The sequence below is a fragment of the Scyliorhinus canicula genome, chromosome 9, assembly GCF_902713615.1.
Source record: "Scyliorhinus canicula chromosome 9, sScyCan1.1, whole genome shotgun sequence".
In the NCBI taxonomy this organism is placed as follows: Eukaryota; Metazoa; Chordata; class Chondrichthyes; order Carcharhiniformes; family Scyliorhinidae; genus Scyliorhinus; species Scyliorhinus canicula.
The window spans coordinates 157919712-157933881 of record NC_052154.1 but is presented as its reverse complement, the minus strand read 5'-3'; the positions used below and the strand labels follow the sequence as shown (position 1 = coordinate 157933881).

The window sequence follows — 14170 nt, the reverse complement described above, 5'->3', positions numbered from 1 at the left end:
AGGTCGATACCCAATGGAGTTCAAAAGAATGAGAGGTGATCTTATTGAAACATATTAGACCCTGAGGGGACTGGATTAGGATAGATGTTTCCTCTTGTTGGGGAGGCTAAAACTAGGAGGCAGCTCTCTTTTAAGACAGAGATGAGGAGAACTTCTTTTCTCCCAAAGAGGGGAGGGGGTGGGGGTATTGGTGATGGGAGTGAGAAGTCATGGTCAGAGGGGGGAAAGTAGGATCCGGTAGGGTGGCAGGTCCACGGTGAGAATCTGGTAGGTGAAGGTCTGATAGCGGCGCACGGGTAGGGAGGCAGGGCGAAGGTTCAGCGAGGGTGACAAGGAGGGTGGCTCTGATAGTGGAAGAGGGCAGAGTCAGGGTGGGGACAGGATTGGTACCAGGTGGAGGTGGATCATGGGTAGAGTCTGGAGCAGGTTTCCAAGGGTGACAGATTGAGAGGGATGTTGATATGTCGGTCGGTCAAAGTTGATGGTGGCGGGCCGTTGGTAGGTGACAGGGGGAGGGTAGAGTGGTGGAGCCAATTTGAAAGGTGATGTGTAACATTTTCCCATGCCCACCTTCACTACGTAATTCGTCAGTCAGTGAGATATCTCAAGGTGGGAAGAGGGTCTTTTCGAGCGGGACGAGTTAAGGGTCAGCATATGTGGTTGGTTAAAAGGACCCCCTAATAATTATGAGGCAACTGGGTGTCAAAAGTGCTCAGTTGTGTTCTTCTCTCTATGGTGAAGCCATGACAGCTGGTTTGATCCTATAACATCCAGACCCTAGCAAGGTGTGGACCTTCATTCTGCACCATTTGCCATTTTGAGGGCAGTGGAGACGAGTGGAAAAGTGTCTGCATGCGGCTTCTTGCACACGGCTCTCATTACCCCAGTCAAAGAGCAATGTCTCCATTTGCAGGCAAGCATGTATGAATGAGAGGAACATCCTTCTCTGGTCCTCCAGGATGTCCTTCACCTGGAATGGGTGGGATGGGATGTCATGTCTAGACGGAGGCCAGGAAAAGGGCTCATCACGGTACTGCTGGCTTTGAGATGGAGGGAAACCAGTAAAGGACATGCTCACAATGTACCACTTCAATTTGTTCACAGGTCTACTGAGGTGTCGATGATGCAGGCTGCAGACAACTCTACCTTGGTAATGGCTCTCATCCAGGTGAGAGGAGTAAGGGCCTGAGCCTCAAGAAGCTGTGGATAAAAGGCTGGTGAACATGGAACACTGCAATGGTGAGCATTTGCCTGACCATGGGTATTTCATCTGTGGTGTGCTTATCTAGAGGTGAGCGAGGATTCTTTAGGAGTAGCGTGGAGCTCCTGGCCTGCAATGAGTGAATGAGTGTCCAGCTGCCATTTAAAAATGGCACCAGGACCTTCGACCCCCATGAGGTAACTACAGGGCTGGTGACTTCCTGCCCGCCCCTGCCATGAGATTCACCATGAGATTCTATGAGATTCATAGAGACATACTTAATGAGCTGAAAAGTGGCTGATTGCTCATGTTCGTCCACCTCGTCACCCAGAATGAAATATTCTGCTCTGCATCTCCGCAGACCAGAGATAAACACACGAATTCCATGAAGTCATCCAGACCTCATCCCAGCACAAATCCAGTGAGAGCAGCAAAAAGCAGCGGCTTTCTAGGGAATCGGAGAGGAGAAATTCCTAATCTCTAATCCCCTAAATCCCACTCCCAAAACCCAGACTCCTAGTCCCTGTATGATCGTGTTCCCACTACAGATTGGGAATGAAAATTCCTGGAAAACTGCCGCGATTTTAATAACAACGTAAGAAACAGGAGCAGTAGACCATTCGGCCCCTCAAGACTTGACTGCCATTCAATACAATCATGGCTGATGGTCTACTTCAACTCCACTTTCCCGATCACCATATTCCTTGATTCCTGGCGAGACCAAAGATCTGTCCATATCCCCATTAAATATATTCAATGATGGAGGACCCATAACCCTCTGGGTTAGAGAATTACAAAGTTTCACACCCTTTTGAGTGAAGAAATTTCTTGTCAATTCAGTCATAAATGATTGACGCTTTTTCCTGAGATTGTGCCCATGTCTAGATTCACAGGCAGGGAAGCAAGCGCTCGGTATTGACCTGTCAAGCTCCTTCAGAATCTTGTATCTTTCAATGAGATTACCTCTCACAATTGCTGGTTTAGCACACTGGGCTAAATAGCTGGCTTTTAAAGCAGACCAAGGCAGGCCAGCAGCACGGTTCAATTCCCGTACCAGCCTCCCCAAACAGGCGCCGGAATGTGGCGGCTAGGGGATTTTCACAGTAACTTCATTGAAGCCTACTTGTGATAATAAGCGATTTTAATTTCATTTCATTTCATTATTCTGAACTCCGGAGAATACAGACCAATTTATTTACCCTTTCATCGTAGGACAACCCTTTTGTTACAGGGGCCAATCAAGTGAATCTTTGCGAGACCGCCGCCAAGCAGGCCAGCAGCACGGTTCGATTCCCGTAACAGCCTCCCCGGACAGGCGCCGGAATGTGGCGACTAGGGGCTTTTCACAGTAACTTCATCGAAGCCTACTCGTGACAATAAATGATTTTCATTTCATTTTTCATTATATCCTTTCTTGTTGCTTGCAGTACCAGAGAATGCTAACAATATGTGCTCCTTCTATGAGTACACGCAACTCTCTCTGAACATCAACAGTTTTGCAACTTTTAAAAAATGTTCTATTTTTCATACTACAAAAGGGGATAAAATTTTCATTATCTTGGCAATCTGAGGCTCACCCGATCCAACCTCTTTTCCAAGAACTCGAGGAGGAGATTGACAGCATCCATGTTCATTCCCAGATACTCGACGGAGCCCAGCTGAACTCTGGGGATGAGCAGGACATCTAAACACATCAGTGGCAGATTCCCCAACAGGTTCACTGTGTGACTGTGAAAACAAACAGGAAGTAAGTGGGAGGACAGCATACTCAACGCAAAACACAGCCCGGTCATCCACCATGCCCAATTCACGCGCCCATACACACACACTCTCACATGCACACGCCCAGCTTGGATACTGCTCTCTCTAACACGCGCACACATGAACACGCATTCAGACCAGATTGTCACACACAGGTGCACCCACCAATCTCACACACACACGGGCCCACCCGGCTCGCACACAACAGTTGAATACCTAGCTCTCACATGCACCAGCTCACACACACTTACACAACCAGCTCTCACATGTGCCCACTCACAGCTCACCTGCACACACACCCAGCACACAGATTGACACATACCCAGTGCATGCACAACTGCCCACCCACTCTTCCCTCTGGTGAGGGATCCCAGACAAAGGGGGCATAACCTTAAAATTAGAACTGGGTCAGTCAGAGGTGTTGTCAGTCAGCACTTCTTCACACAAAATAGAATGATAATATGGAACTTCCCCAGAATGTTGCGTATTCTGGGGCTCAGTTGGAGCTTTCAAGAATGGTATTTACCGTTTTTCCATTTTGTAGGCATCTTTCAAATCATTCTGCTATGTGAGCCTAATCGCACTCTAACCCTAGCTACGAGTTTTTTGTGTGGCACCTTAACACAAGCCATGAAAGTCCATGGAGGGCGGCACGGTGGCACAGTGGCTAGCACTGCTGCCTCAGGGTGCCAAGGTCCCAGGTTCGATCCTGGCTCTGGGTCACTGTCCGTGTGGAGTTTGCACATTCTCCCCGTGTTTGCGTGGGTTTCGCCCCCACAACCCAAAGATGTGCAGGGTAGGTGGATTGGCCGCGCTAAATTGCCCCTTAATTGGAAAACTGAATTGGGTACACTAAATCTGTATATTAAAAAAAGAAAGTTCATGGGCCTGCGGCAGGTGGTGAAGGAACCAACAAGAGAAGAAACAAGAGAGACAGAGGTGACGTAGTGGTAATGTTACTGGAATAGTAACCCCGAGGCCCAGGATTATGCTGTGGGGACTGGGGTACAAATCTCACCAAGGCAGCTGGTGGAATTTTAACTGCATTAATAAATCCAGAATTATAATTCTAGTGCCAGTCATGGTGACCATGACAAATATCGTCAATTGTTGTAAAAACTCTTCTGATTCACTAGTATCCTTAAGCAAAAAAGGTCTGCCACCCTTACTCCAACTGTCCTCTGAAATTACACAAGCAAACCACTCAGAATAAGGGCAAATGGGGATGGCAACAAATGTTGATCTTTCCAGTGATACCTACATCCCATGAAAGAATAACCATCATTTCCCAACACTATTTTCTTACTAATACTGATTTCCTTCAGTTTCTCCCTTTCACTAAACCGTGTGTTCCCCAACATCTCTGGTACTTTATTTGCGAGGGGGCATGAGAAGTCCTTGGCGGGTCGGATCAAGGAAAACCCCAAGGCTTTTTACTCTTATGTGAGAAATAAAAGAATGACCAGGGTGAGGTTCGGGCTGGTCAAGGACAGTAGTGAGAACTTGTGCATGGAGTCAGAAGAAATAGGAGAGGCGTTGAATGAATACTTTTCTTTAGTGTTCACCAAGGAGAGGGGCCATATTTTTGAGGATGAGAGTGTGATACAGGCGGGTAGGCTGGAGGAGGTAGATGTTCTGAGGAAGGATGTATTAGCAATTTTGAAAAACCTGAGGGTCAACAAGTCCCCTGGGCCAGATGGGATATATCCAAGGATTCTTTGGGAGGCAAGGGGTGAGATGGCAGAGCCTTTGGCTTTGATCCTCACTGTCCACGGGGATAGTGCCAGAGGACTGGAGAGTGGCAAATGTTGTTCCTCTGTTCAAGAAAGGGAATGGGAATGACCCTAGTAATTATAGGCCGGTCAGTCTTACTTCGGTGGTCGGTAAGTTGATGAAAAAAGTCCTGAAGGATAGGATTTATGACCATTTGGAAAAATGCAGCTTAATCCGGGATAGTCAACGCGGATACGTGAAGGGTAAGTCTTGCCTCACAAATTTGATTGAATTATTTGAGGAGGTAACTAAGTGCGTAGATGAAGGTAAAGCAGTTGATGTCATATACATGGATTTTAGTACGGTGTTTGATAAGGTTCCCCATGGTTGGCTTATGAAGTAAGGAGGTGGATGAAAAATTTCAGACGGGAGACCAGTTACTAGCGGTGTACCACAGGGATCCGTGCTGGGTCCTCTGCTATTTGTGATTTTTATCAATGACTTGGAGGAGGGGGCTGAAGGGTGGGTCAGTAAATTTGCTGATGACACCAAGATTGGTGGAGTAGTGGATGAGGTGGAGGGCTGTTATAGGCTGCAAAGAGATATTGATAGGCTGCAGAGCTGAGCTGACAAATGGCAGATGGAGTTTAACCCTGATAAGTGCGAGGTGATTCATTTTGGTAGAAAAAATTTGAATGCGGATTACAGGGTCAACGGCAGGGTTCTGAGGAATGTGGAGGAACAGAGAGATCTTGGGGTTCATGTCCACAGATCTCTGAAGGTTGCCACTCAAGTGGATAGAGCCGTGAAGAAGGCTTATAGTGTGTTAGCGTTTATTAACAGGGGACTTGAGTTTAAGAGCCACGGGGTTATGCTGCTACTGTACATGACCCTGGTGAGACCACATTTGGAGTATTGTGTGCAGTTCTGGTCACCCCACTATAGGAAGGATGTGGAAGGATTGGAAAGGGTGCAAAGGAGATTTACCAGGATGCTGCCTGGTTTGCAGGATAGGTCTTATGAGGAAAGGTTGAGGGAGCTAGGGCTTTTCTCTTTGGAGCGGAGGAGGATGAGAGGCGACTTAATAGAGGTTTATAAGATGATGAGGGGGATAGATAGAGTGGACGTTCAGAGACTAAATCCTCGGGTGGATGTAGCTGTTACAAGGGGGCATAACTATAAGGTTCAGGGTGGGAGATATAGGAGGGATATCCAAGGTAGGTTCTTTACTCAGAGTGGTTAGGGTGTGGAATGGACTGCCTGCTGTGATAGTGGAGTCGGACACTTTAGGAACTTTCAAGCGGTTATTGGATAGGCACATGGAGCACACCAGAATGACAGGGAGTGGGATAGCTTGATCTTGGTTTCGGACAAGGCGCGGCACAACATCGAGGGCCGAAGGGCCTGTTCTGTGCTGTACTGTTCTATGTTCTATCACACAGTCCTTCTGAGCACAAAGTCCCCGCTTCACATTAAGGATACCCTCCATTGTGTTGTGCGGCACGACCACTGCGCTAAATGGGATAGATTTCAAACTGATGTAGCAACTCAAAACTGGGCATCCACGAGGTGCTGTGGGCCATCAGCAGCAGCAGAATTGTATTCAACCACAATATGCAACCTCATGGCCCAGCATATCCGCCACTCTACTATTAAAATGTAAACATAAATGCTGCCACAGTCCCAGAGGACTGTAGGCTGCTCCCCCCTTTGAGAGAGAGCTGACTGGTGGCGATTTAACCTGAGGGTCACCACATCCAGGCGAGGGGCATGGTTGAGAAGGGGGGAGGGGGGCCTTCATGAATAACCTCAGCCGGTACAGGAATTGAACCAGTGCTGTTGGCGCCGCTCCGCATGATGAACTAGCTGTCCAGCCAACTGAGCTAACTAACCCCCACTCTTCCATTACCATTCAGCCAGAGGATCAACCCTGGTTCAATGAAGAGTGCAGGAGGGCATGTTAGAAACAGCAATATCCCTAACACCACCCCTAAAAATGAGGTCCTAATCTGGTGAAGCTGCAACACAGGACCACTTGCATGTTGAACAGTAGACGTAGCATGCAATACACAGAGCAACAGTCTGGTAATAGTACTTACGACCTGTGCTCGAGAACTAGCTTCACCCCTTAGCCAAGCTGTTCCAGTACAGCTACAACACTGCCAGCTACCAGCATTGCAGAAAATTGTCCAGATATGTTCTGTGCACAAATAGCAGTACAAATCCAACTCAGCAAATTACTGCCCCATCAACCTATTCTCGATCATCAACAAAGTGATGGAAGGGTCATTAACAATGCATCAGGCGGCACTTACTCAACAATAACCTGGTCACGGACACTCAGTTTGGGTTCCGCCAGGGTCACTCAGCTCCTGACCCCATTACAGCCTTTGTGCAAACATGGACAAAATAGCTGAATGCGCGAGGTGAGGTGAGAGTGACTGCCCCTGACATCAAAGCAGCATTTGATCAAGTCTGTCATCAAGGATCCCTAGCAAAACTGAAGTCAATGTGAATCAGGGGAAAAACTCCCCACTGATTGGAGTCATTCCTGGCACAAAGGAAGAAGGTTGTGCTCATTGGAAGTAAATCATCTCAGTGCCAAAATGTTGCTGCAGGAGTTCCTCAGGCCTAACCATCTTCAGCTGCTTCATCAGTCTCCTTCCCTCCATCATAAAGTCAGAAATGGTGATGTTCACGGAAGATTGCACAGTATTCAACACCATTCGCAACTCCATAGATAGTGAAGCTGTCCATGTCCATATGCAGTAGGACCTGAGCAACATTCAGGCTTGGACTGACGAGTGGGAAGTAACATTCCCGCCAAACAAATGCCAGGCAATGACCGTCTCCAAGAGAGATAATCCAACATCTCCCCATGACATTCAATGGCATTACCATCGCTGAATCTCCACCATCAACATCCTGGGGGTTACCATTGACCAGACACTGAACTGGACTTGCCATATAAATACTGTGGCCACAAGAGCAGATCAGAGGCTCTGAATTCTGCAGCGGGGAACTCACCTCCCGACTCCACAAAGCCTGTCCACCATCTACAAGGAACACTCAGGAGTGTAATCAAATACTCTCCACTTGCCTGGGTGAGTGCAGCTCCAACAACATTCAAGAAGCTGGACACCATCCAGGGCAAAGCTATCTGCTTGATTAGCACCCATCCACCACCTTAAACTTTTGCAGCACGGTAGCAATGGGTAGCACTGTTACTTCAGAGCTCCAGGGTCCCAGGTTCGATTCTTGACTTGGGTCACTGTCTGTGCGGAGTCTGCACATTCTCCCCGTGTCTGCGTAGGTTTCCTCCAGGTGCTTCGGTTTCATAGAATTTACAGTGCAGAAGGAGGCCATTCGGCCCATCGAGTCTGCACCGGCTCTTGGAAAGAGCACCCTACTCAAGGTCAACACGTCCACCCGATCCCCATAACCCAGTAACCCCACCCAAAACTAAGGGCAATTTTGGCAACTAAGGGCAATTTATCATGGCCAATCCACCTAACCTGCACATCTTTGGACTGTGGGAGGAAACCGGAGCACCCGAGGAAACCCACGCACACACGGGGAGGATGTGCAGACTCCGCACAAACAGTGACCCAAGCCGGAATCGAACCTGGGACCCTGGAGCTGTGAAGCAATTGTGCTATCCACAGTGCTACCTTTCCTCCCACAAGTCCCACAAGACGTGCTGTTAAGTGAATTAGATATTCAGAATTCTTCCTCCGTGTACCCGAACAGGCGCCGGAATATGGCGACTAGCGGCTTTTCACAGTAACTTCAGTGCAGTGTTAATGTAAGCTATCTGTAACAATAAAGATCACTATTATTATTATGAATATAAAGACAGGGGTCATGCTGCAGCTGTACAAAATCCTGGGACTGTGGGCAGTTCTGGGTACCAGACCTTAGGAAGGAGGTCTTGGGGCTAGTCCAATGTAGGTTTACAAAAATGATACCTGGACTACAGGGGTTAAGTTACAAAAAGTGATTACACAAATTAGGCTTGTTTTTGCTGGAATTTAGAAGATTAAGGGTTGATCTGATCAAAGTATTCAAGATACTAACAGGGAAAGACAGGGTTGATAAAGATAAACTATTTCCACTGGTTGGAGACTCTAAAACTAGGTGGCACAGTCCAACCGTTAGGGGCAGACCGCAGGCCGTTCAAGGCAGATGTTAGGAAGCATTTCTTCATGTAAAACATGGTAGACGTTTGGAACTTTCCCACAAACAACAGTAGAAGCTGGAACAAGTGTTAATTTTAAATCTGAGACAGATAGATATCTTTTAAGCAAAGATACTAAGGGATATGGGCCAATGGCAGATTTTTGGAGTTAGGCCACAGATCAGCCAAGATCTCATGAAATGGCAGGGCAGGCCCAAGGGGCTGAATGGTCTACTCCCGTTCCTATGTTCCACTGCCTCCAGCACTGATACACAGTAGCAGCGGTGAGTACCATCTACAAGATGCACTACAGTAACTCACCAAGGTTCCTTAGACAGCGTTTTCCAAACCTACAACCATTACCATCGAGAAGGACAAGGGCAGCAGATACCTGGGAATCCCACCACCTGAAGGTTCCCCTCCAAGTCACTCACCATCCTGAATTGGAAATATATCGCCGTTCCTTCGCTGTACTGGATCAAAATCCTGGAAATCCCTCTCTAACAGCACTGTGGGTGTACCTACAGCACATGGACTGCAGTAGCTCAAGAAGGCAGCTCACTATCACCTTTTCAAGGGCAATTAGGGATAGGTAATAAATGCTGGCCTGGCCAACAAAGCCTACATCCCTTGAGTGAATACAAAATAAAACATCGGGAATCAGAGATTCATAGGGGAGCACGGTAGCAAAGTGGTTAGCACAGTTGCTTCACAGCTCCAGGGACCCAGGTTCGATTCCGGGCTTGGGTCACTGTCTGTGTGGAGTCTGCACGTTCTCCACGTGTCTGCGTGTGTTTCCTCCGGGTGCTCCGGTTTCCTCCCACAGTCCAAAGATGTGCAGGTTAGGTGGATTGGCCATTCTAAATTGCCTTAGACAAAAGGGTTAGGTGGTGTTACCGGGATAAAGGGGGATAGGGTGAAGGCGTGGGGCTCAAGTAGGGGCAGGTGCAGACCCGATGGGCTGAATGGCCTCCTTCTGCACTGTAAATTCTATGGCTATGGTAATTCCTGCACCAGATAAGGAGACCATTTGATCCATCATGCCTGTGCTAGCTCTATGAGGGGCTGGTTTAGCTCACTGAGCTAAATCGCTGGCTTTTAAAGCAGACCAAGCAGGCCAGCAGCACGGTTCGATTCCCGTACCAGCCTCCCCGGACAGGCGCCGGAATGTGGCGACTAGGGGCTTTTCACAGTAACTTCATTGAAGCCTACTCGTGACAATAAGCGATTTTCATTTTCATTGAAACAGCTATTCAATTATTCCTGCTCTCCATTTAATTTAAGTCCTCCATCCCTGGGACCATCCAGCGCACTAGTGCTCCCCATGCTTGTTACTCCCATGAAGAATGCACCAAGTTTGTTTAAGCATGACCGGCCTTTTTGAAACAAGCACTATTTCTTAATTGTATTCAAGATATTTTATTATTTTGAATATAGACATCAACCTAACCGGTTTGTGTTTCCATGGATTGGTTCATATTCCCTTTTTGAAAACAGCAATGAAGTTTCAGAGTGGGGTAAACAGGGCAGAAAGTCACGAGCTGGATGGGGGAAATGAGAGGACAGTCACCCCCACATGGCTGATCCTACCTGTGTAGTTCCTCCGTTCTGTCCTCGCCATCTGCTTTGACCAGGAGGCAATGTCGCAGGATGGCAACAAGATGGCGATAAAGAGCAGCATCTTCCTGCCAGTACAAGGAACAAGGGTTATACCACAGCCAAACATCAGAAATCCACACAGACACCTCCCCAAATATTGTAGTCTCCAACAACTGTTGGCATATCTCAAAAATCCTGCTTCGGATTGAGTGATGCCCAGAGAGAGTATCAAAAGCAGAAATCTTGGAACCATTGAAAGAACAATTGGATTGGACGAGCTGAATCCTCCTACCCTGCATATCTTTGGGTTTTGGGGGGTGAGACCCACGTAGACACTGGGAGAATGTGCAAGCTCCACACGGACAGTGACCCAGGGCTGGGATCATACCTGGGACCTCAACGCCGTGAGGCAGCAGTGCTAACCACTGCACAACCATGCCGGCATACCATCATCCATAATTATCTTGTAACACTGTGGTGAGATTGGTCATAGCAAATAGGAACTGTAACTGAAGTGAATCATCAAGGGAGTCCTGCACGGTCAGAGTAGCAGTCCTGAGGGAACGCTGCACTGAGGGTTAGTACTGAGGGAGCGCTGCACTGAGGGTTAGTATTGAGGGAGTGCCGCACTGAGGGTTAGTATTGAGGGAGCGCTGCACTGAGGGTTAGTATTGTCACAGGGGCTGTGCTGAGGGAGTGGAGCACTGTCACAGAGGGTGTGTTGAGGGAGTGCAGCACTGTCACAGGGGCTGTGCTGAGGGAGTGCAGCACTGTCACAGGGGCTGTGCTGAGGGAGTGCAGCACTGTCACAGCCGCTGTGCTGAGGGAGTGCAGCACTGTCACAGGCGCTGTGCTGAGGGAGTGCAGCACTGTCACAGAGGGTGTGTTGAGGGAATGCAGCACTGTCACAGAGGGTGTGCTGAGGGAGTGCAGCACTGTCACAGAGGGTGTGTTGAGGGAATGCAGCACTGTCACAGAGGGTGTGTTGAGGGAGTGCAGCACTGTCACACAGGCTGTGCTGAGGGAGTGCAGCACTGTCACAGAGGGTGTGTTGAGGGAGTGCAGCATTATCACAGGCGCTGTGCTGAGGGAGTGCAGCACTGTCACACAGGCTGTGCTGAGGGAGTGCAGCACTGTCACACAGGCTGTGCTGAGGGAGTGCAGCACTGTCACAGGGGGAGTGTAGAAGCCAGGTATTTCCAATACACCTAATATAGGTAAAACAAATAGCTGTTTAAGCGTAAATATTAATTCCCAGTTTTAAAATTTAAAAAAACACATTTTTGCAAATTTCATTGTCATAATTTTAAAGTAACACAGAAGTCCGATAAGACAGACACTTCTCATTACATTTCTCCAAGGACAAGGGCTGAATCCATGGCAACGAGGTGGTAGGAGTGAAGGTTCTACTGTTCTCACGCCGTTCGAGATTAGGGTGAGTTACATCCCATGACTTGTACAAGCTGAAACATTTTAGACTGCGTTGCCTTGTTTTTAATAAATGGACAGTTAGAACATCAAATCAAATATATTTGATTCCAACATTCTCAAAACAACAATTTTATAAAAACAGCATAATTTACTTTACTAGATTGAAATAGACAGTTTGAATTATATTTTCGGAGTCATGTCCAGCATGGCATGACGAGATAGCATGAGGTCTCCATTGTTGCAGTAGTCAGGTCAGCATTAGACCAGTTTTTGCTGGCTTTGATGAAGCACAATATCGCATTATTTAACATGCACAAGTACATATTGAAGATGGGCAGCTTGCCATCAAATCAAATGTGTTTGAGTCTAACCCAAACCAATTAGGATTATATTGGGGTGTGATCAGATCGCTTAAGACAGATATGAAATAGTATAACCATCGGGGATTTTGCCACCATTTTAGAGGAGGAGTCAGGAAGAGTTAGGTTAGGGAGAGAGAGTTAGGCTAGAGATAGAGTGTCAAGAGAGAGAGTTTTAGACATCTATACTTTGATCTGAACTATTCACTGTCTCTCTGTATTCATTTTTCATTTTCAGACTTTGACTTTTAAAAGTTATGTTTTGAGCTGTTGTCTGAGAAGATAATTCCTGTGATTCTTTGAAAGCTTCAAATTGTCTACAAACTGCCTTTTAAATGACTTTCAAGTTGTAATCAATAGAAGTCAAATAAAACAATTCTTATTTGCACCTGATAAGTTTTAACTTGAATTTCTACTGAGTTTCAGTAATCACAAGAATGGCTGGTAACCTTGAATTGATGGTTTCAAAATTCCTCAACTGACACAGTCTAAATCCTTCAGGGAGTGCAGCACTGTCACAGGGGCTGTGCTAAAGGAGTGCAGCACTGTCACAGGCGCTGTGCTAAAGGAGTGCAGCACTGTCACAGGGGCTGTGCTGAAGGAGTGCAGCACTGTCACAGGCGCTGTGCTGAAGGAGTGCAGCACTGTCACAGGGGCTGTGCTGAGGGAGTGCAGCACTGTCACAGGAGCTGTGCTGAAGGAGTGCAGCACTGTCACAGGAGCTGTGCTGAAGGAGTGCAGCACTGTCACAGGAGCTATGCTATAGGAGTGCAGCACTGTCACAGGAGCTATGCTAAAGGAGTGCAGCACTGTCACAGGAGCTATGCTAAAGGAGTGCAGCACTGTCACAGGAGCTGTGCTAAAGGAGTGCAGCACTGTCACAGGAGCTATGCTAAAGGAGTGCAGCACTGTCACAGGAGCTGTGCTAAAGGAGTGCTGCACTGTCACAGGCGCTGTGCTGAAGGAGTGCAGCACTGTCACAGGGGCTGTGCTAAAGGAGTGCTGCACTGTCACAGGCGCTGTGCTAAAGGAGTGCTGCACTGTCACAGGCGCTGTGCTGAAGGAGTGCAGCACTGTCACAGGAGCTATGCTAAAGGAGTGCAGCACTGTCACAGGGGCTGTGCTAAAGGAGTGCTGCACTGTCACAGGCGCTGTGCTGAAGGAGTGCTGCACTGTCACAGGAGCTGTGCTAAAGGAGTGCAGCACTGTCACAGAGGGTGTGCTGAAGGAGTGCAGCACTGTCACAGGGGCTGTGCTAAAGGAGTGCTGCACTGTCACAGGAGCTGTGCTGAAGGAGTGCAGCACTGTCACAGGGGCTGTGCTGAGGGAGTGCAGCACTGTCACAGGAGCTGTGCTAAAGGAGTGCAGCACTGTCACAGGAGCTATGCTAAAGGAGTGCAGCACTGTCACAGGAGCTATGCTAAAGGAGTGCAGCACTGTCACAGGAGCTATGCTAAAGGAGTGCAGCACTGTCACAGGAGCTATGCTAAAGGAGTGCAGCACTGTCACAGGCGCTGTGCTGAAGGAGTGCAGCACTGTCACAGGGGCTGTGCTAAAGGAGTGCTGCACTGTCACAGGCGCTGTGCTGAAGGAGTGCTGCACTGTCACAGGAGCTGTGCTAAAGGAGTGCAGCACTGTCACAGGCGCTGTGCTGAAGGAGTGCAGCACTGTCACAGGAGCTGTGCTGAAGGAGTGCAGCACTGTCACAGGAGCTGTGCTAAAGGAGTGCAGCACTGTCACAGGAGCTATGCTAAAGGAGTGCAGCACTGTCACAGGAGCTATGCTAAAGGAGTGCAGCACTGTCACAGGAGCTATGCTAAAGGAGTGCAGCACTGTCACAGGAGCTATGCTAAAGGAGTGCAGCACTGTCACAGGAGCTATGCTAAAGGAGTGCTGCACTGTCACAGGAGCTATGCTAAAGGAGTGCAG

General features: G+C 48.1%; 1 protein-coding gene across 1 annotated transcript in view; it reads right to left on the bottom strand.

Annotated features, from left to right (window-relative positions):
- LOC119971827 (synembryn-A-like) overlaps nt 1-14170 on the bottom strand; it is a 48957-nt gene that overhangs the window by 10690 nt on the left and 24097 nt on the right. Inside the window, exons 4-5 of the mRNA XM_038808024.1 lie at nt 10443-10537; nt 2779-2929 (exon numbers count right to left, since the gene is read on the bottom strand). Coding sequence (XP_038663952.1) covers nt 2779-2929; nt 10443-10537 — 246 coding nt within the window. The remainder of the gene's footprint in view (nt 1-2778; nt 2930-10442; nt 10538-14170) is intronic.